General features: G+C 41.8%; 1 protein-coding gene across 1 annotated transcript; it reads right to left on the minus strand.

Moving 5' to 3' along the window:
* Positions 1-90: 90 nt before the first annotated feature.
* LOC138783565 (tetratricopeptide repeat protein 24-like) lies at positions 91-27,880 on the minus strand. The gene is made up of 9 exons (XM_069958400.1): positions 27,220-27,880; positions 24,349-24,564; positions 20,522-20,650; positions 14,274-14,395; positions 5,808-5,927; positions 3,103-3,167; positions 2,992-3,011; positions 1,438-1,609; positions 91-499 (listed from the first exon to the last, which is right to left on the minus strand). The coding sequence occupies exons 1-9, from the start codon at positions 27,878-27,880 to the stop codon at positions 91-93; spliced, it is 1,914 nt and encodes a 637-aa protein (XP_069814501.1).
* Positions 27,881-27,910: the final 30 nt, after the last annotated feature.

Raw genomic sequence — 27,910 nt, forward strand, 5'->3', positions numbered from 1 at the left:
AAGCATGACATACTCCTTAAAAGTCTGATCCATTATTAACCCAACCGACACCAAAATAACATAGGAGGTATATATTTTTTTTATCTATGATTATAGAACCTTAATCAGAGCTTTTAAATCATGATTTTGAAAAATATACCTGATGTTCTGTTTGATCAGTTCAGCTCTTTGATATGGTAAGATTCTCCGATAGTTAATGAAGCATTGTTCTGGGGACTCTTCATCATCTAAAGATTCAGTCTTGCTCACACGCATTTCTTTATATGGATTTACAAGATCTGTATTGTAGCTTGATTGTTCCTCCTCTTCTTCTTGGATGCATTTGAATTTAGAAGTTTTTCTCTCTGGACTATACTGGGATATGGATTCACTTTTTGAAATGTCTTGCTCATTACTTTGAAAATGTTGAACTTTTGAAGCCGGTGAGTGAATTTTGTTCTTGCGTCTTAGCTCTTCCTCATTATCTGAGCTGTCAGAACTTGTGATGTCACTGTTTAAACTGCAGAAGACACTGAGATTTATTTCAAGTTATAAGTCTTTTATTGGTCTCACTATAGTTTTATATTGAACAATGTAGAAACTGTATATCATGAATTAAAAGTAGAAAATATCCAATACATAAAGCCATGAGAACTATTTTAAAATCATTACGGTAGGTTAGATTAGTTTCCTTAACTGAATTCCAATTTGCATCACTTAGCACTTGTTTTATGTATAGTTTATGTTTATACACACCTTAATATTCAGGCTGGGTTCGCACTACGTATATTTCAGTCAGTATTGTGGTCCTCATATTGCAACCAAAACCAGGAGTGGATTAAAAACACAGAAAGGATCTGTTCACACAATGTTAAAATTGAGTGGATGGCCGCCATTTAATGGCAAATATTTGCTGTTATTTAAAAAAAACAGCTGTTATATTGAAATAATGGCCGTTATTTACTGTTATATGGCGGCCATCCACTCAATTTCACCATTGTGTGAACAGATCCTTTCTGTGTTTTCAATCCACTCCTGGTTTTGGTTGCAATATGAGGACCACAATACTGACTGAAATATACGTAGTGTGAACCCAGCATACATTTGCATGAATATCAAGAGGTCAAGGACGGGAATATGAAGCAAGTTTAAGAGCTGATCCAACGCTATTCACAGAGAGGAACCAGATGTTTTTTACAATGAACACCTGCCTGCAATAACTGGAATTGGAGACAACGGTGGTCTCGGCCCATTAACTACCATATTTTTCAGCGTATAAGACAACTGGGCGAATAAGCCGACCCTTACGTTTTAAGAAGATTTTCAGGGGTTTGTCTTATAAGCCAGAAAATGTTAACCCCTGCCTGATTGCAGCAGGGTTTGCTAGCTGGAGCCCTGCTGCTGCTGTCAGGCAAGAGTTAACTGAAGTTGAAGAAAAAAAGACAACAATCAACTTACCTGTCACCCGTTCCTGGCAGCCACGCATCTCCTGTCATGTTCCTGGCGCAGGCAGTGGGATGCACACTGTCTGTGCCGGAGGTCGGAGACAGACGACTGTTGGGAGAGCTTCTGGAAAATGACTGAGGCTTTGGGGACTTCCGGCACCTCTGCCATTCTCGACCCCCGACTTCTGAGAAGATTTTTCAGGGTTAAAAAGTTTGTCTTATACTCTGGAAAATACATTACCTAAAAGTAATAGTCAACGGCAACCTTCACGAAACGGAGATTTCATTGATTGCCTATCCTCAGATTGCCCATCAAAGTCTGATCAGTGGGGGTCATACATGTGGAACCCCTAGCAATCAGCAGTTCACACAGTGAATATTGCCAGAAGCAGAAGACTGTATTCACTTCTGGGTTTGGTTCTTGCAGCTCAGCTCCCTTTACAATAACAACCGAGGGAGCTGAAAGCCCCAAGGTCAATAATGTTACTGTAGCTAAGACACTAATGCAAGCTCCCCCCACCTACCCTATGCACAGTAATAGGGAGTAAGCTGTCACTCAGTGGTGGGTGGCAGTGGAGCCTGCATCTCATAAATGCATCACACTTCTGCCTCGTAAGGTGCTGTGAAAAACTGGGTCAGGGAGAGCCACATAAAGGGGCTTACAGGTTTTCTTTAATTCAGAGATGGAAAATCTTCTGCAAATTTGCATTTCTTATAACTAATATGGCTTTCTGTGCTACAAAACATGGCATGTTACTTATAATGTGGTAAAGGAGAAGTCTGGCCAGACCCAGTGCTGGTGGCCGCATACTGCCGCTCTGGTCCCTGGGTCCCCGGCTGCTTCCTGGTCTGAGTGGGGACCCAGGTTGTAATATGTGAGGTCTGCTCAGCCAGCCAGCAGACGTAGTGGGGTCCTGCCTTGGCTGCTTACTAGCTGAGAGGACCTTACAAGTCACAACCCGGGCCCCCAGAAAGCAGCCGGGGACCAGAGCGTCAGGATGCGGCCACCAACGATGGATCAGGGTAAGAGCCTTTTATTTCTTTTATCCTCCCCAGCTCTTGCTAAAAAAATGGGTCTGGTCCAACGTCCCTTTTAACATCTAATCATCTAGAAGTGATTGTCAGTTTATGTATAGCAGATAAGTGCTGAATAGTTTTCTTCACTTGAGCTGTGCCTTAGGGAAGACATGTCTAATGTTCCTAGAAGATGATGGTAATGGACTTAAAGAAATCTAAAGCACTGATGGAGAAATTAAAAACAAAGAAAAGTAAGCAAGAGACTTGCAGTGGTGCATGTGTTTTCGCCACGTCTGGGAGACAGTATAATGAGTGTGTATTACAGAAGCTGGATTAAAGCCATGTAGTATGACACCTAGTGGCTGTCAGACAAACATGCACAATGCCAAGCAAAATTCCTTCTGCAATTTTTCAGCTGCGGAAAGCTGATCGTATCCTGCATCCTTTAATCTGCTCTGGATTTAAGTTGTAAATAGTAAGTGAACTGAGACCACTAAAATGCTTAAGATCTTCTGACAGAATGAAACCTTTAAATCATAGTTGATCTTACCTGCCTTAGTACTGGGAGACCTAGAGACAAGAGATTTAAATCTTAAAGTTATTTTCAAGTCACCCAGTCTTAAAAAATTTATTGTTTAATAGCTGTACTTCTATAACTCACCAGGATTCATGATATTGAGAGGTGACTGATTTGCAGGCATCATTAATACTGTTGCTAGGAGATAGCTGATGGGAAAAAAGCAAAGTTCTTGTTTTATTGCTGGCAGCAACATTAGATACAATTAGAGTTCTTCATTTTTTTTTTCTATTATGTTTTCTTGTCATGTATTGATTATAAATTGTAGCGTTATAATATATTGTATTGTATTCTTCAATTAACTGCATCAGCTCTGTAGGAGAGAAATTTGTAATAGCAAATTCATTTCAGCCATTGTAAGCTGCTAGTCGGTGTCAAGATTTTACCTTGATATTACGGAAGTTCAGGTTTTTGTTTAGTTTGAAGTTGAATTGGACATTTGGAAGACATATTTTATATGATATACATACGCGTTTTTGCAGTCCGTTTAACATATACGATTTATGAAAAAACGGATGCAAAAACAGATGCAATTGTGTGTCATCCATTTGGATCCGTTTTTGCTTTGACTTCCATTATTAATAAAAACAACAAAAAACAGATTGAAACGGATGCGTTGTTTTTTTTAACATGCAAGGTAAACCACCGCATATCCTAAAGAGAAGGGAGCTCTTTTGGATACATGACCTCAATACACGCAAACCGCATGGTTTGAACGTGGACTTTAAGATTTCCCCATTTTTGTAAATAGGATACATCGGACCTGTAACGAACTGTGTTAAAGGAGAAGTCCGGCCAAAACTACTTTTTAATATGTTATTACTTATGGAAAGTTAGACAAATTTCTAATGTACATTAATTATGGGAAATGCACATATAGGGCTATTTCCCTTTATTTAGTAGATCAGGGAGACTTCAGATTCTCTGAAAAACCGTGACGTCACGAACCGGGGGTGTAATTACAATGGAGTGTTCAGCAGGGGCGCACTATATATAGAAGTCAATGAGTACCATTGACTTCTATATATAGTGCGCCCCTGCTGGACACTCCATTGGAATTACAATGGATGTGTATGGGAATGTACTATACAGTATGTTTTTGATTGAATACATTTATGTGTCCTTGCTCCCCAAAGTAATCCATAAATGTATTTAACCAGTACATTTGTTTGGAGGGCACCAAGCAGGGAGGGAGAGAAGTGCATCTACCTCCCCCCTCCCTCCCTGCTCGGGGCTGCTGCTCCTGCCACATATGCACAGTACTACTCCCCCATTATCTGTTCATATTATGAACAGATAATGGGGGAGTAGTACCTGTGCTATTCCGATAACGAACGTCGCCGCCGCCGCACAGCTGCTTGTCCCAGCACTTCAGCATGCCCCCTCCGCCGCTCCCCCTCCTCCTCCCAGCTAACAAGTTGTAACTATAGCGTCGATCATCGCCTTACTGCCTCTCTCCGTCGCCTCTCTGCTGGCACATACTGCTTCCCGGTCCGCACTGCATGCCGGCCGGGGAGAGTAAGCACCGGAAGCGCCGCGTTCCCTGCGGGGTGAGGTGCTTCCTGCATGCTTCTAGGCCACACCTATATAGTATTAGGTCCCCTCTGTGCCTCCATATAGTGCCCCCTATTTAGTGTTAGACTCCTTTCGAGCCTCCATATAGTAGTTAGGCCCCCTCTCTGCTCCTATATAGTGTTAAGCCTCGGTAGGCACCCAAATGGCCCCATGAAAAAACAAAAACTTAACACTCTCCTGCTGCTCCTCTCCCAGCTAACTCATCAGCAGCTTTCTAAGCTCCGTGTGTAAGTCCCCAGCATCCTCTTCTTTATGTTGTTCTTTTAACTGTTTGTGTATCTTAAAGGTGCACTCACAGTTCAAACCTATACTTGCCTGGGACCTTTGACCTGAATTCCCGGGAAGGCCCTGCATCATAGTGTGCTAATTTGTTTAGTATTTATGACAGATCTGGCATTGGAGGAACCAAACAAAACTTCTAAGGGCACTATAATATGGCCTAATATTAGGAGCAAGCGAGGGCCGACCTGTCAGGTCAGCACTTGCTTGCTCCTTGTTCCCCGCTTGGTCACGGTGCTACTACATGCACTAACAGCGAGTGGGTAAGAACAGTGGGGCCTCGGGGGGCTGCAGGAGGGGCTGCCGTGATGATCTTTAGATCATCTGGGTAATCGATAGGAGATAGCAGTGATCTGCTGCCACTCCTGTTACACGGAGCGTCGGCCAGCAGACCGTCACTAGTGGGATTGTTTTCCTTCAACATGTTGAAAGACAAAGATCAGCATACATCATGCATGTTAGCTGATCACTGCCTTTTAACATTACCTGTTTAACCTAGCAATTGCTCGGTGTAATAGGGCCTTAACACTAGTGTGAATTTAGCCTTATTGATTAGATTGTGAAATGTGTGGATTCTGGAGTAATGGTACGTTTACACAGACAGATTTATCTGACAGATTTTGGAAGCCAAAGCCAGGAATGGATTTGAGAAGAGAAGAAATCTCAGTCTTTCCTTTATGACCTGATCCCTGTTTAAAGTCTGTTCCTGGTTTTGGCTTCAAAAATCTGTCAGATACATCTCTCTGTGTAAACGCACCATTATCCACTATAATTAAAAAATTATTACTTTAAATCTAAATGATGATTGATAAGTGTCACATAACTATAACTACATCATTAAGATGTCTATGCCTTTCATTAGTAAATGTAAGTGTACAAAACAAGTGCATTGGGTTCATATCATTTCATTTTGCATTCATATTTAATAAACTCACATCTGGTCTTGTCCTGGAATTGCTTTCAGTCAAAGCTGTGCGATGTTGATGGGTGACTTTATATTCAATGGTGTCTGTAAGTTTTCCCAAAATTCTCTCCCTAATGATGTCAGATGTTTCCTGTAAATATAAAATGAAACCTTGTAAAATGTAATAAGGTTCTCTCTATACTATATACTATACTATGGTATATATACTATATATCCTCACTGCTATATAAATTATATTGTTATTTTATTAAATGTAGATATTAAACCATATTGAATCATACCTTACAAAATTTCAAATTTAGGACAATAGCATATAACTTTCCTAGTAACAAGAGGCTATTGGGTGGCTTTCAGCACTCACCAATATCTACTTGGAAAAAAGGTTTATTCCTATATATTTAGTAGAGCTACAAACTTGTCTACATCCAACATACCTGATCCTTCTTTCTCTAATATCCGTTGGGTTATTCAACATGAATCTCATGTACGGCCAGCTTGAGAGGGGATGTCCATGCTTAGAAAAACATGCCTGCTTTCTTCCACAAACAGCACACCTTCAATCCTCAATTTGGGTGTTGCTTTACAGTCCAGTTCCATTAAAGTGAATGGAGATGAACTGCAATATCACATATAATCTGAGGACCATTGTAGTGTTGTTTTTGCAAGAAAGTAGCTGTGTTTTTTCTAGTTTTGGAAAATCCCCTATAAGATGGCCATAAATAAAAAAAAATGTTTGAACACACCAGTTTCAGCAAGATCTCCCAATGATATTATGTGTTCAAATGAGAGACAATCTACAGTCAAAGGCCTCTGGCAGCAGATTTTTCTAATCTCATCTCATTTTTTAATGGAGTAAAGGGAAACAGCTGATTGGTGCACATTCACCTTAAAGTGACACTGTCGCCCCCTTTTTGCATTCTGACTTCTCTACACAGGTGTAAAGTGTAAATTTTGCAGTATTTATACCTTATGTTATATCATACATCATGGTGCTTTTTTCAGTAAAAAATGATCTTTTAGCATCTGGAGATTGTGCTACCTGGGCGGGGCTTCATGGCCACAGCGCCACTTAGCCCTACCCACATCGCCACCGTAGACCCCTCCCTCTGTGACATCACCATCGCATAGGCCCCATCCCCTCAATGGCCATAGACTTTAAGGCCAGCCCATGACAATGGTCATTGAGGGGGTGGGGCCCAGTCATGACATCATTGAGGGTGGGCCCACAGTGGCGATGTGGGTGGGGCTAAATGGCTCTGGACCCATCAACCCCCATTCAGGTAGCACAATACGCAGATGATAAAATATCACTTTTTCCTGCAACAAGCACCATGATGTATGATATACAATAAGGTATGAAAACTGCAAAATTTACCCTTTACACCTGTGTATAGAAGTCATAACGCTAAAAAGGGGTGACAGTGTGACTTTAAAGGAACCCTGCATAGAGAAGATAGCACCACTTAAAGCAGTAGTTCAAATCCAGGGGCTTTATTGCAGTGTTTCCCAACTCCAGTCCTCAAGGCTCACCAACAGGTCATATTTTGAGGATATCCTAGGCAAAGAACACCTGTGGCAATACATGATGCAGTATAAGGCTATGTTCACACTACGCAAAAGTGTGGCCGTTGTTGCAGATGGCAACAACTGCCCTACTTTTGGCGTAGTGGAACAATGCCTCTTTCTTTATGGGATCCCGGACGGAGCGTATACACATCGTACATGCTCCGGCCAGGATCCCATATGGTGCCGCAAATAACTGACATGTCAGTTTTCTGCGGCCGGGATTCAGTGAATTCCGGCCGCAGAAAGACCTGTCAGTTCACACAGTGAAGCGAGCTTCTCCGGCCGCTTGCTTCACTGTGTGCTATGGGAAGCTCTGATGCGGGTGCGCGCTGATGCGCCTGCATCAGAGCTCTGCGGTCAGATGATCTTAAGTACCGGCCGTGATGATCCGGGCACAGACCGGCCGTTCCGTGACCCGGCCGGGGTCATGGAACGGCCGGTCTGATACGTAGTGTGAACTTAGCCTAATTATATCACCTGTAAAATACTAAAGAAATCCTCAAACATGACCTGTTGGTGGGCCCTGAGGACTGGGGTTGGAAAGCACTGGTTTATTGCATATTGCAAGTGTCAGTTGTGATACGCAATAAATCACCAGGATAATAAAAATCATGGTTACATTTAAAATATTATTATTTATCAGACATTCTGTTTATAAATGTTAAAAATGTAGATTATTTTGTTTGTTTAGAGATATACTCTAATCACAGTGCCAATAATGTACCTCAAAGACTAAAGCTATAGATAACTCACATTACTGGAATCTATAGTCAAAAGCTAAGCATTAAAAACATCTTTGGCGGTGCTTTAAAAATGTCTGTCTTTCTCAGCTATTCAATGAATCCATTTCATTACTGTGAGAATGACTCTAAACTGGCTTTTTGTTATTCATGCCCTTGTGAGGAATTCATTGCTTTCGAAATCCCAGCAAATCTCAGGAATACAATTGCCAAAGACCTGATAATTACTACATAGTTAGTCTCTCATCTCCAAGTGGCCAAGTAAAGTGGCACCACTGTGATTTTCTTCATTTAGCGGCTCCATGACTGCTTGATTAGGCATATCTTCTGACAGGAAACCAAACACTGCAAGCACACTGATGCTTTTAATTCATTGCAATCCTATTAAGTATGATTTATCTGCAATGACAATGAGGATTGTTTGCTGTGTAAGATAATTCCCACCACAGCAGGCCTGTTATCATCCAGATAAGGAGCTGAAGTCTACAAATCTATTGTCAGCCATGGTTTGGTATGAAGAATACTGTGTCTTATAGCTGATAATTATGTTTTTTCTTAAATAATCCTATCAGTGTTGAAATGAAATAAGCTATCTTGATGAAATATTTATAGCATGCATTGTACAAGTATTTAAACCGTTACACCATCCCTTGTTGTTTTTATCTGCCGTACTAGGTACTTTTTTATCTTATATGAAATGTATCAATGACAGTGTAAAATTGAACAGTCCCAGCAGATCATCATGTATTTTTCTTCCCATTTGCTTCAAAACATAAAAGGGGTTGGCTTATCCACATGACAATTTCTGCATTATTTACCTGCGGCTGATTCTGAGCCTCAGATAATAAAACAACCATAGACAGAAGAGTCGTACTGTATGTATATTTGTGCAAGGACACTGGGTTTGTGTAGAGTATTCCACCAAAATGAGCACCTTATTGTGTCCCAGTTGGCAGTTAGAGAAGTACTTGAGTGTTCGGATGTGTATAAATCTTTCTTGTCTGTGTTTGATGTTGATATAACATTTCACTTCTACAATAAATAATAGGATGCAAACATCACTTTCCCCATTCTTATAATTGTTTTCTGAACTTTAGTTCAAAATTTGTAAAAAAACATATAATCACCCAGTATGCATAGTACATGATCTTGTCCCCATGCTAAGAGTTGGCATGCAGGATGGAGGAACAGTGATGAGGCATGCTCATTGCAACATTTTAGTGTCACCCCCTTTTATTACTATTATTACTAGCTGAGCAACTAGTTTATATTATATTAAATAGAGATGAGCGAACCTTGAGCATGCTCGGGTCGATCCCAACCAGAACTTTCGGCATTTGATTAGCGGTGGCTGCTGAAGTTGGATAAAGCCCTAAGGCTATGTGGAAATCATGGATATAGTCATTGGCTGTATCCATGTTTTCCAGACAACCTAAGAGCTTTATCCAAGTTCTGCAGCCCCAGCTAATCAAACACTGAACGTTCGGGTTCGGATGGACTCAAACCCGAAGCCGGTTCGCTCATCTCTAATATTAAACCATTGTGTAACATGTGATATACTGTATGATGGCTGAAAATAAAGCAATATTGTAAGATGTTGCTAGCAGGGCCCTCATCCCTCTTGTTTCAGTAATTGTGTATTGTTATACAAAGTCGGATTGTCTGTTTATGCATCCTAAGACCTAGTAGGCTAGGGCAATGAGGTTGATAATGTTAGTACCCCTGTGGATCTACAGCAACAAAAGGGTTAGTGACAATACAACTGATCATTCAGGGCAGTGAAGGGGTTAATGTAAGCATTTTTGGTGGTATATGGAACATGTGACAGTAGCCTCATAAATTGTTTATATAATAATTTTCTCCTTACACTTATTATGGAGATGAGTGCAAGGAGCTTGGAAAAGAAGTCTATGCCGATGTAACTGTTTCTCCCTATCATCTGGCACTGTGCTCCATGAATGCTCAGGGGGCCTGTGTGAATCTTGAGCAGGGATAGCTTCTGAGCTAGATGGCCTTGCTGTTGTGCAGTTAGAGGTGACAACGTTTATATCCTGCTATTCATTTACATTCATAGTAGCACTATATTTGCCAAAACACTTAGAAAATACAAAGCCATCCAGGTTTTAAGATGGTATAGTAATTTCTGTTTTTATTTCTTAATTTGACAGGCAACACAAGAATCAACACTGAATGCTATGGGATTCCCTCTTTATTTAAACCACACGTGTCAAACTCAGGCCCTCCAGCTTTTACAAAAGTACAATTCCCATCATGCCTGGACAGCAAAAGCTAAAGCATGATGGGATTTGTAGTTTTGCAACAGCTGGAGGGCCTGAGTTTGACACCCTGATTTAAATCAATTGGTGGCAGGTTATAAAGATTTGTAAATGACGTATATAAAGAAAAATCTGAAGACTTCCAGTTTTTATAAACGGCTGTATGTCCTGCAGGAAGTGGTATTTTCTTTCCATTCTGACACAGTGCTCTCTGCTGCCACCTCTGTCCATGACAGGAACTGTCCACAGCAGTAGCAAATCTTCATAGAAAGACTCTGCTGCTGTTTGATCATGGACTCACACCCAATGTAACATGTTGGAGATGCAGTAGAGAAAGAGGTTCACTCTCCTATATTTGGTGGTTTTGTAGTGCCATTCGCCCTTTCTGGAAACAATTGCCCTTCTGGATCTCCAAACTACCCAATTCAAATTTCCCACTTTCCCCGGAATATGTTCTCTTATGGGCACCAACCCCCTCTCTCTGTCCGAATAAACGTTCTCTTATTACCTACTTGGTGACTGTAGCCAAAATGCTTATCCCACTCCATTGGAGGTCTACCGACCCCCATCAATATCTCATTGGATTAAAAGAGTGGAGGATACCCAGAGGCCTACTTAAAGGTGTGGAATCCTTGGATAGCCCTATTGAAACGTAAACAATCCTAAGTAGTATTTTTTATAACATACAATACATATCTGTATGTGGATATTTTACTTTTACTTTTAAATTTTTGTTCTTGAGTCTTTGATATAGTGGGACGCAGGACTCCCCCCCCCCCTCGCTTACCTCTCTTCTCCTCTGTTTCCTATACAACTTCCCCCTCCCATGGTTTTGTTGGTTCCACCCCCCCCCCCCCCTCCCTCCCTCTCACCTAAGACCCTCTCTATATTTTATAGCTAGAAAAGACTGTTATTACTGTTATGACTCTGTAACTTATATCTACATTATGTATTATAGTATGTACAGTTAAACTGAATCTATAATGGGGTCCTGACCCCTCCCCCCCCTCCTCTTTTCTCTCTGTATTGCCTAAAGTATTGTCTAAAACTAAAAAACTTCAATAAATAAAGATTAAAAAGAAAGAAAGACTCTGCTGCTTTGGACAATTCCTGCCATGGACAGAGGTGGTGACAAAGATCACCACATCAGACTGGAAAGAATACACCACTTTCTGTAGGACATACAGTATAGGGGCTAAGAACTAACTGAAGGTTTGAGATTTTTTTTAAACAAGGTAATTTACAAGTCTGTATAATTTACTAACACTAGTTGATTTGAAAACATTTTTTTCTCTCCAGAGTACCCCTTTAATATAAATCTGTTAGTTCGGCTTTGCAAATATCTGATTATTGCAAAGACTGTCTGTCCATTGATCATGCAGATTATTGTGGGTACCCTACATCCCTTTCACCCTCAAACTCCTTTCTGCCCTTCCATAGTGCTTGCATCAGTATTTAGAAAAGGCTTTCCTCAAAATGTGTTTTTTCTATTGAGATTAAACTGTGTTTACACATGCTTTTACTTTCAATCTGACAGATTACGACTGCATGGAGTGATAATTGGTTTGTTTACATGAGAAGTAAATCAGTTCTCATAGACAGAAACTGCATCCTGCAGCCACAAAATGTACCTGACATAGTTGTCATGTTTGCATAGTTGTTATAGTGTTTTCAGTTTGTTAAGCAGGATCGAACAAGTCAGTTTTGTCCTATCTAGTAATCATGGATGAGTTGGCATTGTCCTGGTTACTAAGCAAGGACAATTTACAAGTGTCTAATATTATGGTCAGAAGTTTATGTATTTGTGATGAGTAAAGGGGTATGTTTAAAAAAAGAACACTCATTCTAATGGAGCCACGTCACAGAGGGTAGGGGGTTTTGTCACACTGGGGGCGGGTGGGCCTGCCTCCAGTGCTTCAGCATGGGCCAGTGGTCTATATACCAGTGGTCTATATACCTGATGGTACATTCACTTTAAGCTTGTTTGTAATAGGTATGTATTTCATGACTAGGTCTGTTTGTCTGCAGCACATCCCAACTCCTGAAGCCGTTGAAAATCCTCACTTCTTAGTCCCCTCTGTCTCCGCTCATCTTTCCTCCTCCCCCTTCTGCGACAGAGGTCACACCTCTCTTCTGTTGCCAAGCAAGCTGTACCACCTCGTCTGTAACCGCACCTACCACTGACATTACACCAATATGTGATCACTTGGTGTGAAAATAAAACCCTCTCCTGAGCAGTATAGGGGAAAGGAGACAGTGTTTCATTTCTCCCTCTAATCTACCTATATATAATAGGGTATAGATAGACAGACTCTGGGCAAAGTAGAATCAGATCAAGCCAGTGGTGAGCAGATACTACAAGACAGGGGCAGGTACCCTGCAACTGGCTCTGAGGTGCAATGCATGCTGGGAGATGTAGTTTCCAGGTTAATGCCATGATGTAAAACTGATCATTTGTAAAAGTTTGAATCTATGGCTAGGAGCAGTGTAGGCAATTTGAAAAGGTAAGTGCAACTTTATGCCTTTTGTGCATTTTTTTTAATGAGATCACTGATGTTCCCCTTTAATATACTCTGTCTCTTATTGCAGACAGAGCAGCAGGGAAGGATGCCAATGCAGCCAATTGTTGCACAGTCAGACATAGAACATTGAGATGAAGGGAAGAATGGCTGATCTCATTAGACACATATAAAAAAAATTATATATTTCATTGCAACATGAGACAACACAACAACACATTGATAATATGTATATTGGAATTGCTGTGATGTTGCGTCTTTTCTGTGTTTATTTCAACAAGCAGGGGAGCGTAGAACGGTAAGTAAAATTTTATTATTTTCAATATACACAGCAAGGGCTGCATGGACATCTCTAACAGATCGGTGCTCACGTACATTAAAGATAAGTCATATAATATGGTCCTAAGAGTATCTTATAGAAGGAAATTACTCGCATCCAGACAACAGTTTCCTACATCCACGTTTCTGAGAAAACTGATTTGTTGTGAATCTTGAACCTTAGAGTCCATTTACACAGAGAGATTATTTGACAGATTATCTGCCAAAGATTTGAAGCCAAAGCCAGAAACAGACTTTAAACAGGGAACAGGTCATAAAGGAAAGCCTGAGATTTCTCCTCTTTTCAAATCTATTCCAGGCTTTGGCTTCAAATCTTTGGCAGATAATCTGTCAGATAATCTTTCTGTGTAAATGCACCCTTAAACATGGGGGTCCAGATTGACTACAGCTGTCTTTGCTGCCCATAGCAAATTACAGCTCAGCATTCATTACTTAAAGTGACACTGTCAACCCTTTTTTGCATTATGACTTTTTACACAGGTGTGAAGGGTAAATGTTGCAGTTTTCATACCTTGTTATCATACGTCATGGTGCTTGTTCCAGTAAAAAGTGATCTTTTACCACCTGCAGATTGTGCCACCTGGGCAGGGCTTCACAGCCACAGCGCAACTTATCCCCACCCACATTGCAACCTTAGGCATGCCCCTCTGTGACGTCATCAGCGTATAGGCCTTTAGGCCAGCCCATTCTAATGGTGAGGGTCAAGGCGGCTATGATGTCACAGAGGGGCGGGGTCTACAGCACAGTTAAGGGTGGGGCAAAGTGGCAATTCAGTTGGGAAGCCCCGCCCAGGTGGCACAATCCACACATGATAAAAGATCACTTTTAACTGGAACAAGCACCATGACCTATGGTATAAAATGAGGTATGAAAACGGCAAAATTTACCCTTTACACCTGTGTAGAGAAGTCAGAATGCCAAAAGAGGATGAAGGTGCTCTGCTAAAATAAAAACTGAGCTGTGATTGGTTGCTATGAGAAAATAAAGACAGTTTTAGCAAATCTGGGCCAGTATGGGAAATACAAAATGATGATACCTTTGATTTTCCAGACAGAGTCAGTGCTTGCTTATAGTGTTGAATAGCTTGATCCAGATTTCCAGTGCAAAAATATGTGGCACCCAGCCCTTCACTGACAAGGCATTGTCGTAGAAGATCACCTGTCAAAACAAATAATTTTATTTTGTCAATCATATAATTACTTTTTGCAACCAGTGTGGATTGGTGGCTGCTCTCTTTATTAAATCCATTTACTTAATGCTCAGTATATTTTCCACTTTGAGGTACCCCCATCTTTTATAAATGCAATTACCAATGAATCGTTCATACTAAGGATTATTGCCATAGCTCATTTTTGGCAAATTCATAGGTGGCCTATAGGTCAACCCACAACACAGGAATGGCCCTTCTAAGGTTCCCAGATTATTTTTAGACATGCAATCCTTTGTGTATTTGTACCATATGGATTTTGCTGCACCCATTGCACAGTAATTTTAACAGAAAGCCTTGTAGTAATGTTTCTGTCTGCAAATATGCTTACTGGATATCTGCCACTATAACTGTGCCTGCTGTTTCTAGCTACAAATTGGCAGACATCAAAATGTCTCATAAAGCAAAAATTATTTAATAGTGGGATTCATTCTACAGTTATCGACTTTGCACACAGCAGTAAATACTACAAAGCATCGGAAAAAATATTGAATGTTTAGAAGAGCACAACGTGGCCGTAATGATACAGGAGAAAATTCTTACACTGAGCTAATAAGGGCCGGACGCAAGACAGCCTATACAACAGGGCAGAAGGATGGGGCATGCTGCTCTGCTTTGTAGTCTGTGCTCTGGATATCCTATTGCAACCATACCAAAGGGAGATTCACAATCATTTACTATTGATCTGAAGGGGTATGAAGTTATAGCTGTTGAGGATTTGCTCGGCCCAGCTTGTAGCTGTTGCTGAATAAAAATCGCAGTGGACCTTGTTTCAAAGTGTTTGTTTTAGTTTTCTCTAAGGCAACTGAGAGTGCCAGATAAATTGTGTGTGACACTTGTACTGCGGATGGGCTGGGTTTAATCCCCAGTCACAACAGCTTTGCTACCTGTTTATCAAGAGCTGCAACCAAAGTTAGGGCCAGTTCACACTGTGGATTCAGCGAGGAAAGTGTTCCGGGAGAAAAGTATTCTCGTGGAATTCTCATGAAATTCTGCTCGTAATCCATGGGGAAAGTGTCCCGTCTGGTAGAATTCCGTGCAAATTAATTTTTTATTTAATTAAATTCATTCCTTTTTTCCAATTTCGTGTGGATTCCGTGTTGAATTTCTGCGCTGAAACTTTTAGAGAAAAAACTCACTGCTCAATTAATTTCAGTGGGATTCTGCCAGCGGAATCCGCCAGAAGAATCGACATGTCAATTCTACTGGTGAAAAGTGGATCCACCGCGAAAAACTGCAGAGCGCAAATTCAGTTGAACTCAATGGAATTTGACTTTGCACTATATTTTCGGGTGGAATTTTCAGTAAGGAATTAGCGCTGAAATTCAGCACTGATTCCTCAGTGTGAACTAGCCCTTAGGGTATGTTTACAGTGAGCAAATACGGTGGAATTCTGTCTGCCGGATGTCTCCGCTGCAGAATCCTGCCGCTCTCAGTGTCCTGCTGTGAGTGAATGGGAGAGTGTGCGTTCCTTCACTGCCACCACTCTCCGCTCAAAGAAGTGACATGTCACTTCTTTGAGCAGAGAGCAGCGGCTGTTAAGGAGTGCGCACTCTCCTATAGATGGGCTATGGGACACTGAGACAGGCGGGATTCCGCGGTGGAACTTTTACTGTTTTACTCTGTGTGAACATACCCTTAGGCTATGTTCACACTACGTATGAGACCGGCCGTTCCGTGACCCCGGCCGGGTCACGGAACGGCCGGTCTCTGGCCGGATCATCCGGGTGATCTTTCCGGCCACAGAGCTTATCATAGCACACAGTGAGCCCGCATCAGAGCTTACCATAGCACACAGTGAGCCGGAGCCGCTCGCTTCACTGTGTGAACTGACAGGTCTTTCTGCGGCCGGAATTCACTGAATTCCGGCTGCAGAAAACTGACCTGTCAGTTACTGTATTTGCGAGGCCGCACAGATCCCGGCCGGAGCATATAGGATGTGTGTACGCTCCGGCCGGGATCCCATAGCTTAAAGGCTGTGTTCCGCTGCGCAAAAACGATGGCAACAATGGCCATAGTTTTACGTAGTGTGAACATAGCCTTACAGTGCGTTGCTATACTGTTTAGGCAACTCCTATTAATGTCAACTACATTCACACAAAATGCACAGAGGAGCTTTCCCGCCATGATCTTGGGGGTGGATGCGAGGGGGGTTGTCTCGCTCTTAAGGTGGATCCTGCATCTATCAGGTGTTTTTCTATATCCTGTGAATAGCCCATACAGATAGGAATAACCCTTTAAAGAGAATCTGTCACTATGTAAGTTTGAGAACCAATTCGAAATTCTTATAAAACAACTATAAAACAGCCCTTATAGTAAACATATAAACATATAGTTTACTGGCTGAAAGAGTTCATATGACTTCAAAGAAGCCAAGATATGATTTTATCTCAGCACCATTTAATGGGATATTCCTATCACAGACATTTAAAGTGAATGAATCATCAGGTACATTTGCTTTAAGTGTTGCACATGAATAGACCGTCATCGGTGTGGGGAAGCCGGTGCCAATGTCCTTTTTTGAACCTCAGCCTGGTTCCTGCGCATGGCTCTGGTCTGTTGCTGAGTACCTGATGGTACATTCAATTTAAGATATATCCACCAGAATATGAATGCGTCATTTGTTTTAAAATCTGTATACACTCACCGGCCACTTTATTAGGTACACCATGCTAGTAACGGGTGGTCTTCTGCTGCTGTAGCCCATCTGCCTCAAAGTTGGAGGTACTGTGCGTTCAGAGATGCTCTTCTGCCTACCTTGGTTGTAACGGTTGGCTATTTGAGTCACTGTTGCCTTTCTATCAGCTCGAACCAGTCTGCCCATTCTCCTCTGACCCCTGGCATCAACAAGGCATTTCCACCCACAGAACTGCCGCTCACTGGATGTTTTTTCTTTTTCGGACCATTCTCTGTAAACCCTAGAGATGGTTGTGCGTGAAAATCCCAGTAGATCAGCAGTTTCTGAAATACTCAGACCATGCCACGTTCAAAGGCACTCAAATCACCTTTCTTCCCCATACTGATGCTCGGTTTGAACTGCAGGAGATTGTCTTGACCATGTCTACATGCCTAAATGCACTGAGTTGCCGCCATGTGATTGGCTGATTAGAAATTAAGTGGTAACGTGCAGTTGGACAGGTGTACCTAATAAAGTGGCCGGTAAGTGTACATTGCAGAGATGTGCAGGCATAGAGATGCAGGGAACCAATCACAGTCCATCATAACCAGTATGTGTTTTCCTTAGTATCTATTGTGCAATCACATAACTCTAATCAACCAGTATATCATTTACAATATAATCAGAGGACATTCAGTGCTGTATTACACTGCGGGAGTCATTTATTAGTGTCTATGTCAGAATAATGGCAAAAGTACATTGGTAAGTAATAACATTCGCTACATACATTATATCCAAGCATCTTGATTCTTACAAATATTGACATCACTTTTAATTAGTTACTGACAAAACAGCATGTTATACAGCAGACTATTGATATCTGTATCTTTGTGCATACACTCAGTATATTGTATGTACAAGAGTAGGGTTTATACATGACTGTGTACTATACAAAGTACTTTGTACTGTCAATCACTTGAGTCTCCTGGCTTTGGTTTCTTTCTAGTTAAATTAATAGTTAATGAGATGAGGCATGAAGCAATGTATTGATCAGAGCGGAAGCTTTCCTAATGCATGTCTTTAGTGAATGACTTATAACATGTGTTGTTGCAGCTTATACTGGATGAATAGTCTACCTGGAATTTTCTGCTATAATTTTGTTATATGTCTTATACATTCTGCCATATTATTAAAACCACTCAGATAATGTGATGCCCTGGACAATATTCTGCTTGGAAAGCTTGGCCTAGCACCCTTTTAGCAGAACTATTCCCTAATGACTTTCACTGTCAACAGGATAATGTGAGCTGTTCAAGGTGCTGACTTGGCCACCTAAAATTTTCAGATCTCAAGCAGATCTAGTATTTGTAGGATAGAATGGAAAAACAAGTGCAATCCATACGTCCAATTACAATATATCCCACAGGGATTTATACAAGTACCTTCAGATGCGACACTGTTTACAACAGATACACAGACCAGACCTGAGCACGTCCAGTAATCCTTCGTACGAACAATACTTTAATAACCCTTACAAGGGAACTTATATACCCTTCCATGCTTACGTAAATGGGAGATAGACCTGGCTTGCACTGTCTCACAGGATTAATGGAACCATGTATTCACTTCGGTACCTAAAATATCTAGATGCATCAATCACTTAGAGGCATCCTGTAAGTTGCCCTATAGATGGTACCTTACCCCCTACTGTCTATCTAAAATATTTTACACCTCATCACCACTATGCTGATGGTGTCAACAAGACACTGGCAACTTAATGCATATTTGGTGGAACTGCCAGAAAATTCAAATCCTGTGGAAGCAGGTATACTTAAAGGGTAACTGTCATATTTTTTTTTTATTGCAGAAAAAAACGCAGGTTTCTGGGGTCAGAAAGGTCAGTGCTTATCTATGAACTTCCTGAGAGAAGATTGCAGGGTGTTGTGCTGTGCAGGACTGCTCCGTGCTCAGTCACTCCTAACAGCCCCTCCCCTCTCCATAGCCACATAATGGACACAGAAATCCTGCTGCTTCTGAAGTGAGGGGGGGGGGGGCTGGGAGATTGCTTTTTCAGTCCAGAAGGAAACTCTTTTGGTTTATAAAACCTATTACAGAGTTTCTTAAAATCGCTTGTACTGTTGATATTTAATGTTTTTTAAAAAAATGACCCTGAAATGACAGTTACGCTTTAACCTTGGTACACATTCTCGGCACTTCATTTGTATGGACGCCAGGTTTGACTTTACTGGGTTTGGGAACTGAAGATTGGGCTCTAACTGACCTTACGATTATCATGCATGTGCTCTTAGCCACAAGGAATTGCATTGCAAAAAAATGGAAGAGTAATATAATTCCGACTAAGAGTGAAATCATTAATGCAATGAGTTATAACTGTCAGATGGAGTTATCTGTTGCATCCAGATTAGGATCCATAACTAAAATGAGGTCTAACTGGGCGAAATGGACGAACCTATCTCCTACTTCTATTTCCATCTTAATTGGTGCCTCTCTCGCACAAGATACCAATGATTCTCACTAGTGAGATTTTTGGAATAAGAATTCTTAAAAACATATTCTCTGTCACATTGGCTCTGTATGGACTCTGTGCCCATTAGTATTAGGTTTCAGTTTTATGTTTTAGATATTGATATCACTAAATAAACCTGTATCATGTAATTGCAGGAAAGATGTTAGTATATGTTCTCGCAACTTGAAGGGTTTATCAAACATTATAAAATTATTGGGTAAATTATTTATATACATGTTCTTCTGAACCGTACCCTTTTGTCAATTAAGAATATTGTAACATGTTTCTGGAATGTTAGTAGTTCTTTCTGCTCTGATAAATGCACGTATATAGGCCCTTATTTACAATAGGGGTCTCCATGTCCCATTTATGTTGGCATATCACCCAAATCATGTAGGCCACTTCTATTCTGAGGAAGGGGATTTGATCCTTGAAACGCCTGCATTATCGTTGGAAGACTGGGTGTTACTGGGAAATACATGTAAACCTTTGTAATATAATGTAAGTACATGCTGAAACTCCAAGTTCCATCTCATTACTGGAGGATATCATGTGGCTATAGCGTTACATTATGGTGAGAAATGCAAAATGATAGTTTTACATTATTTAGTTGAAGCCATCCCAAATGTATTGCTAGTGGTGTGGATTTTTTTTCCAGTCCTCATAACCAGTTTTTAAGGATATGTTGCAAACATCTTGGTTCTAGATATCCCAAGACATCTTTCAAGGTCTTGTAGAGTCCAGGCCTTGATGGGTCAGGGCTAATTTGTCAGCACAAAACATCCCCCAATGTTATTGTAATGTTTGGTTGGTATACATGTACAGTATGCATTTCAACTATCCATTTCATGGTTTTAGCAAGGCTCTCAGCTCTCTGCCCTAGCCCACTTAACCATGGCAAACAGCACCTAGGGCTCAATTCCATTACTGTACCTGCATCTACAAAGGCTTGGAGGGCCTGCTGATAGTAGAACTCTGCCATTTCATAGTTTTTCAGCTGGCTATAGGCATATGCCAAATTGCTGAGGCATTGTCCTTGCTCACTCCTTTCTCCCAGTGATCCTAGAAACAAATTATGTCAAGTTGAACACAGCAATATGTATTAACTAGTAGATTTACGTCTAAGAAAAACATACAGATAGGTGAAGTGCTGCGGAATCTGTGTGCGCTATACAGATAAAAGCATTATTAAGAAAAACTCATGTAGGCAATACAAAGTGCACTGGTATTTTGATGAAGGGGATTTGATCCTTGAAACGCCTCATGTGAGTGCTTTGTAAATAAATATAATTTTATTATACCTCACCTAAACCTAGACCTCACCTAAAAAACATATTGATAAAATATAACGGGTCCAAACAAAATGGTGGAGGGTGTGAGGCATAAACCATATCAGGAAAGACTTAAAGGGGTATTCCCCCCAAGAGCTAAAAAAAATGTAATGCTCCCAAATCTAGCTGGCCTTACTCTTCAAGTCCCCCTGAGTATTTTGAGCCATCTCCCATCTTTCTAGCTGCTGCCGTTCGTGAGTTACACATTTTTCTAAAAGATGGTTTATAATCAAGATAGAAAACTACATTTCCCATCATGCAATGCTTCTGCCTGATGATGGTGAAGTAGCTGTGCTGAGATGGTGAAGTAGCTGTGCTGAGATGGTGAAGTAGCTGTGCTGAGATGGTGAGTAGCAGAGCTGAGATGGTGAAGTAGCTGTGCTGAGATGGTGAGTAGCAGAGCTGAGTGAGTTTGCAGAGTGTGCCCAGGGGAGCGGTTGTGGTGCTGCGGGCAGCCACCGTGTCAGATACGGGGAGGTGACGGGTGTCAGTGGGTTGCCGCAATCAGATGCCATGGGAGGGCACCCGGTCAGATGCGGGGGGGACACTGTTGTTGGCGTGATCAGATGCGGGACGGGGGGTACGGGGCTGCCATGGGAGGCGGCCGGACGGCCACGGGGTCAGATGGTGGTGGTGGGGGAGCCGCGGGAGCCAGCCGAACGGACACCCAGGGCACCCAGTAAGATGCCGGGTCAGATGCGGGAGGGGGGAATTGGTGCCGTGATCAGACGTCAGACGCGGGGTGGGGGGTACGGGGGTGCTGCAGGAGGCGGACGGACGGCCACCCAGTCAGGTGTGTGTGTGTGTGTGTGTGGGGGGGGGGGTGTCGGCGGCGATGCTGCGGGCGAGTCAGGTGTGGGGGATGTGCCGCGTGTGACCCGCAACTAACTGGGCTGTTCGGGGGGGAGGAGGTGTATGAAGGCCACCTAGTCAGGTTTCCAGGTCGGGGAGATGTACAGGGGGTGCAGCGGTAGCGGGCGGAATATGAAGTGGCCACCGGGTCTGAGGGGGGAAGGTGAGGGGGCTGATATCGGCGGCGATGCTGCGGGCGCCCACTGAGTCAGGTGTGGGGGGGTGCCACGATCAGATGCGGGGGAAGTGCTGCGTGTGACCCGCAACTAACTGGGCTGTTCGGGGGGGAGGAGGTGTATGAAGACGATGCTGCGGGCGGCCACCTAGTCAGGTTTCCAGGTCGGGGGGATGTACGGGGGGTGCCGCGGGAGCGGGCGGAATATGAAGCAGCCACCGGGTCTGAGGGGGGGGGGGAAGTGAGGGGGCTGATATCGACCGGCCACCGGGGGGGGGGGATTGGGGGGGCACCTGCTGTATTGAGGGGAGGGAGGGCTGCCCTCAATGGAGCGGCCACCAGGTGAGCAGAGAGTGGGTACGCTTCGGGTGGGGGATACAGGGTGCAGGGCGGGCGAGGGCGAGCACGCTCTCTGGAGGGGGGGGGGGTTGGGGGCCTGCTGTCAGATAGGGAGACGGTGATCAGCTGCAGCAGCAGTCAGTGTCTCACTGTTCTCCCTCACTTCCGTGGACTGGGTTAGAAGTGCTAACCCGGCCCATTGAAGAGAAGGTCGACACGTGATGCCGTCTCGGAGGGTGCGGGCCAGGAGCAGGGAGCGTGTCGGGTTGGACTAAGGTCTGATGATTCTATGCAATCCGTGGGGGTGAATACACCTGGATAACAGCAAAACTGTGCAGAATCCATAATAACTTTATATTGGAAAGATGGAAAGCTACGGGTGGGCAACGTATTAATGCAAAAATAATTTTGGGGGGAATACCCCTTTAAGGATTTGAATCTGTATAGTCTGGAGGAAAGAAGGGAAAGGGGGGACATGATTGAAACCTTTAAGTATGTTAAAGGACTAAATAAGATTTAGGAGCAAAGTGTTTTTAGTAAAAAACTGAACTCAAGAACAAGAGGACACAGTGAGAGGTTATCTGGGGGAAAGATCAGAACAGGAGCAACGTGAGAAGTTATTACTTTACTGAAAGAGTAGTAGATACTTGAAACAAACTTCCAGCAGATGTGGTTGGTAAATCTACAACAACAGAATTTAAACCTACCTGGGATAAACATATATCTATCCTAAGATAATAAGAATGGAAATACTAAAAGGGCAGACTAGATGGACCCAGTGGTCTTTTTCTGCCAACAGTCTTCTATGTTTCTACACCTTATACTGTCACCGACCCTGCCTTAAGTGGCGGCTACGGCTGACAAATGTATAAGGTGTATGGGGACCTTAAGACCCAGTGCGATCTAACCTTTTTATATGTCTGGAAGACACGTCAAAAATTTAGATAAATGACAGTACCGATTTAAACCCCTTTGAAACTGTTCAGAATGTGCTGTGGCCATGTTCAAAGGTATTTGCTGCAAAATGTCCCCTTATTTACAAAGTTCTGCAAGTAGTCTGTTACTTAAAGTGACACTGTCACCCCCTATTTGCATTTTGACTGCTCTCCACAGGTGTAAAGGGTAAATGTTACAGCTTTCATTACTTATTTTATATCACACCTCATGGTGCTTGTTCTGGTAAAAAGTTGTTTTTATCACCTGTGGATTTGTATATGTGGGCGGGACCTCACGGCCTATGTGTCACATCGCTCCGCCCCTAGCGCCACTTAGCCCTGCCCCATCCGTGAAGTCATCGCCACATGGGCCCTGCCCCCTCAGCAGCAATTGGTGTGGGACAATCTAGGGGGGGGGGGGCCCTAGAGCTTTAGGCTGGCCCTTCCAATGGCTGCTGAGGGGGCGGGGGCTGTTCAGCTATGACATCATGGATGGGGCGGGGCTAAGTGGTGCTAGGGACGGAGCGATGTGGCACATAGGCCGTGATTCCCCGCCCACATATACCAATTCACAGGTGATAAAAACGACTTTTTACTAGAACAAGCACCATGAGGTGTGATATAAAATAAGTAATGAAAGCTGTAACATTTACCCTTTACACCTGTGGAGAGCAGTCAAAATGCAAATAGGGGGTGACAGTGTCATTTTAAAGGACATACTTCAGATCTACAGATCCACAGCATACTCTTACATCTGCATCATTTTTTCCCACTATATAAAAATGAGGTGTTGTAAAACCCCTCATTGATCCGTACCTTACTTGCTCCGAAATTGTAATTTAAAGTTTTTTACTGGAAGAGTGCTTGAATAAAATAAGAGAAAAATGTAAAACCCCTCAGTTTTAGATTTTGTACATGTATAGCAAAAATAAATAGCTGTGCACAATGTATCACATTACCAATTTATACATTTCTGTGCCTGAATTTCATATTTTGAGGCTGTAATTCAGTGTAAAATATTGTTTACTGGCTGATCACTCAAGAGAAAGTAAGGGGCTATCTAATGGACAGAATGATTCATCTTCAAGGGAGCTTTAATTAATATAGCTAATGAAACTGATGTCTTACCGTACATATCTGCTGCTTCGGCATGGCTCCTGAGTGATTTCTCATATTGGTAAAGAGCATTGTCGACAGCCCCTAGGTTCTGGAGCAATACAGCCATCTTTCTTATAGAGAATTGTTTTCCATTACATAAGTTTAAACTTGCTGTAAAACACTTTTCCGCCTGGCTAAAGCATTTTAGTTCAGCATAATGTAGACCGACATGGTTATACAGTGTTACTGAAAACATAAGAAGAAAAGAACCATTCTGATGATATAAGCGTGTTCTTCCATTTAAGTGCTTGATCTATTTCTTGTTATTATCTGCTAACAATGAGGGTTTGAATGGTACAGTACAGAAAGAGGATTACCACCCACAAGGTAAAATACACTATATAGCATTAAAGGGGGTGTTTTGACATTTTTTTCTTTCTTATCAACTAGTTCAGAAAGTTATAAAGATATGTAATTAATTCCTATTTAAAAATATGAAGTTTTGCAGTAGTTATCAGCTGCTGTATGTCCTGCATGAAGTGCTCTCTGCTGCCACCTCTGTCTGTGCAAGGAACTGTTCAGAGCAGTAGCTAATCTCCATAGAAACCCTTCCTGCAGCAGAAAGCACTATGTCACACTGGAAAGAATACGCCACTTCCTGCAGGACATACAGCAGCTGATAAGTACTGGAAGACTTGATATTTTTACATAGAAATTATTTACAAATCTGTATAACTTTGTGACACCAGTTGATTTGAAAGAAAAACATGTTTGCTGGGGTTACCCTTTAACCAGGAGTTAGATTACAAAGTTTGGTAACTATGTTTAATTTACTCAGTTAAATATTGCTAGTTATATTTTTTTTTATTAAATGCACAACAGGAGGTATAGCCATATTGGCTGACATCTTTGAATTATGTTCTAAGATTTTACCGTTTGTTTCAGGGATAATAATTCAAATATTACAACCAACATTGCTGCACTGAAATAACGTCTGCCACAACAAAGCCGGAAAGATGTCCATATCTCCGAGCGCGAAGGAAACAGAATTACTAATTGAACTCTGTTATAGTTATATTTTTGTTACATTGCTACCACTAACATGTCTGTTTTACTAAATAATTGCATTTTTAATGAACTGATTGTAAACCATTCTTTCTCACACCTGTACATTGTGCATTGTTATTTGTGTGACAAATTAAAGGGATTATCCAGCAAAAATCTTTTTCTTTCATATCAAATGGTGTCATTTGTAATTTACTTCTATTAAAAATTCTCAAGTCTTCCCATACTTATCAGCTGCTGTATGTCCTGTAGGAAATGTTGTTTGATTTTCAGTCGGATAGATAGTTCCTCTGTTGGCCAGAGATGGCAGCAGAGAGCACTGTGTCTGACTGAAAATAAAACAACATTTCCTGCAGGACATATAGTAGCTAATAAGTACTGGAAGACTTGAGATTTTTTAATAGAAGTAAATTACAAATCTATTTAACTTTCTGATACCAGTTGATTTGAAAGATAAAGATTTTTGCGGGACTATTAGCCGTTGGACATATCACTCTTATTTGAGGTTGTTATTTAAATGGGAATTCTAGACGCTTCAGCATATGAACAGGAAATGTATAACTGACTAACTGTAGATATTTAAAGCATGTTAACTTGATTTTATCATGAATACAGAGTAAGGGCCCTATTACATGGAGTGATAATCTCCTGATTATCAGATAATCTCCTGATTCGATAGATTATCTCTCTGGGCAATAAAGACAACAATCAGCCGATGACAATGATCAGTTTGGCAGCGTCCGTTGCTATGCAATGGTCATTGTTAAATGTTGTGTGAACATAGCCTAATAGTGATGTTCAGCTGACTCTCCAGTGTTCTTCTTGCTTCTGCCCCTTGCTGCTGTCTCTAGAGCTTCTACACTGATCTACATTGGTCTAGAGCTTCTACTCTGGAGCTTCAATCGCTGGCCGCAGTGCTGTCCTGTCTCGACCAGTGATTGGCTGACCGACTCTGAAGTTCGAGGCACGGCTGCAGGGAGCGGGGAGAAGTGAGAAGAACACTGGGGAGCATGGAGAGGTATCGTATATACTTTATTATTTACTATATACAGCCCTTGCTGCACGATTATTGAGCCATGTATTAGGCTCAGTAGATTGGCACTTGCTTATCTGGAATATAATACAGCCCTAGGGTGCCTTCACACGTACCGTATCGCTGCGTTTTTAACGCTGCGTTTTTGGTGCGACTTTTACATGCGGGTTTTGATTTTCACATGATTTTCATGTGAAAATCAAAACACGCATGTAAAAATCGCACCAAAAACGCAGCGATACGGTACGTGTAAAGCTACTCCTAAATGTTTGATTGTGAGTAATTTGGTGACCCCCTGTGGCACCTGACTATTGCTAATATTAAATGTCCATGGTGCTCATTATATTAGGCCAACCTACTAATGCAGTGAATCCGATCATAGGCAGTAGGAGGGGGCATGGGCATGAAAGTGCTGTGTAGTATGTATGTTTTTGAGCAAGTGATTGGATAAAGCACATACATCTGAAAAATGGAGATCTGACCATTAGGACTAACAGTGCAAAAAACTGTAGCATCCAGTCCCTCATTTATATTGCAAATATAGTTGCATATGCAGGTTTAGTTTTAGAAGGAATTGCCCCCTTAGGTATAATAGAATAGAAAAAAATACAGAAAACAATCTAATAGATCTGTGATTGAACATATATGAGGTTTCCTTTGCCTGAGCTAAATGTCCAGACAGACAACAGAAACCTTCTATACTGTATGTTTAATCACAGATCTATTAGATTTTTTATTCTATATTGTCCATTCTATTATAACTATGGACATACCAATGTATGGAAGCAAGGGATTACACTTACCAAGCAGCTGATTGTCAGATACACTTCCCAATGACTCCACACAAGAATTCAATGTCTGGAGCACTTCCGTCTGGGAGAATGCTTGGCTGTTAATCATATATTTAGCAGACTCTCTCATGGCCATAGCAGCATCCTCCACCTTTTGGCTTTTCAGGTATGAATGACTTGCGAGCCTGAATGAATGTGCGGCAGAAGAAAGGTCCCCAATCATTACAAAACAGTAGCCCAGCTTGATGAGGGCATCTGCAATACTCTTGAGTTCATCGTAACCATAATTACTAATGGCTCTCTCATAAAACTTTACCGCTTTGCCGTACTCCTTCATTTCATCATAAGCAGCCCCTAAGTTAAAAAACAGGTCACCGTCTCTCTCTTCCATTCCACCGATTCTTGACTTTATAAGACACTTCAGAGCTTTCTTGGGTTTACCGACACAAATATAAGTGGCACCAAGATTGAATAGGCAAGCTTTCTGAATTTTTTCTTCCGGTATCTTGCAGGAAAGAATGAAAGCTTTTTTGAAAGTCTTCAAGGCTCCATGTATGTCATCCTGATTCAATAACTCACTTCCTTCTTTGCACAATGACTGTATTTTTAACTGAACAGTATTTTGCAACTTTGATTGATTTGATGATTGGCTTAAAGACTTTGAGTCACTCATGGTGTGTTGTTATTATTACCTAGGGAGAAT

This window comes from Dendropsophus ebraccatus, chromosome 1 (assembly GCF_027789765.1).
Source record: "Dendropsophus ebraccatus isolate aDenEbr1 chromosome 1, aDenEbr1.pat, whole genome shotgun sequence".
NCBI classification, from domain to species: domain Eukaryota; kingdom Metazoa; phylum Chordata; class Amphibia; order Anura; family Hylidae; genus Dendropsophus; species Dendropsophus ebraccatus.

Excerpts from the sequence above, each read along its gene's own strand:
- LOC138783565 (XM_069958400.1), bottom strand. The coding sequence starts at position 27,880 with ATGAGTGACTCAAAGTCTTTAAGCCAATCATCAAATCAATCAAAGTTG. Across the intron at positions 20,651-24,348 it reads CGAAGCAGCAGATATGTACG|GATCACTGGGAGAAAGGAGT; the intron begins GTAAGACATCAG and ends ATTTGTTTCTAG. Across the intron at positions 3,012-3,102 it reads TCTCAATATCATGAATCCTG|GTCTCCCAGTACTAAGGCAG; the intron begins GTGAGTTATAGA and ends TCTTGTCTCTAG.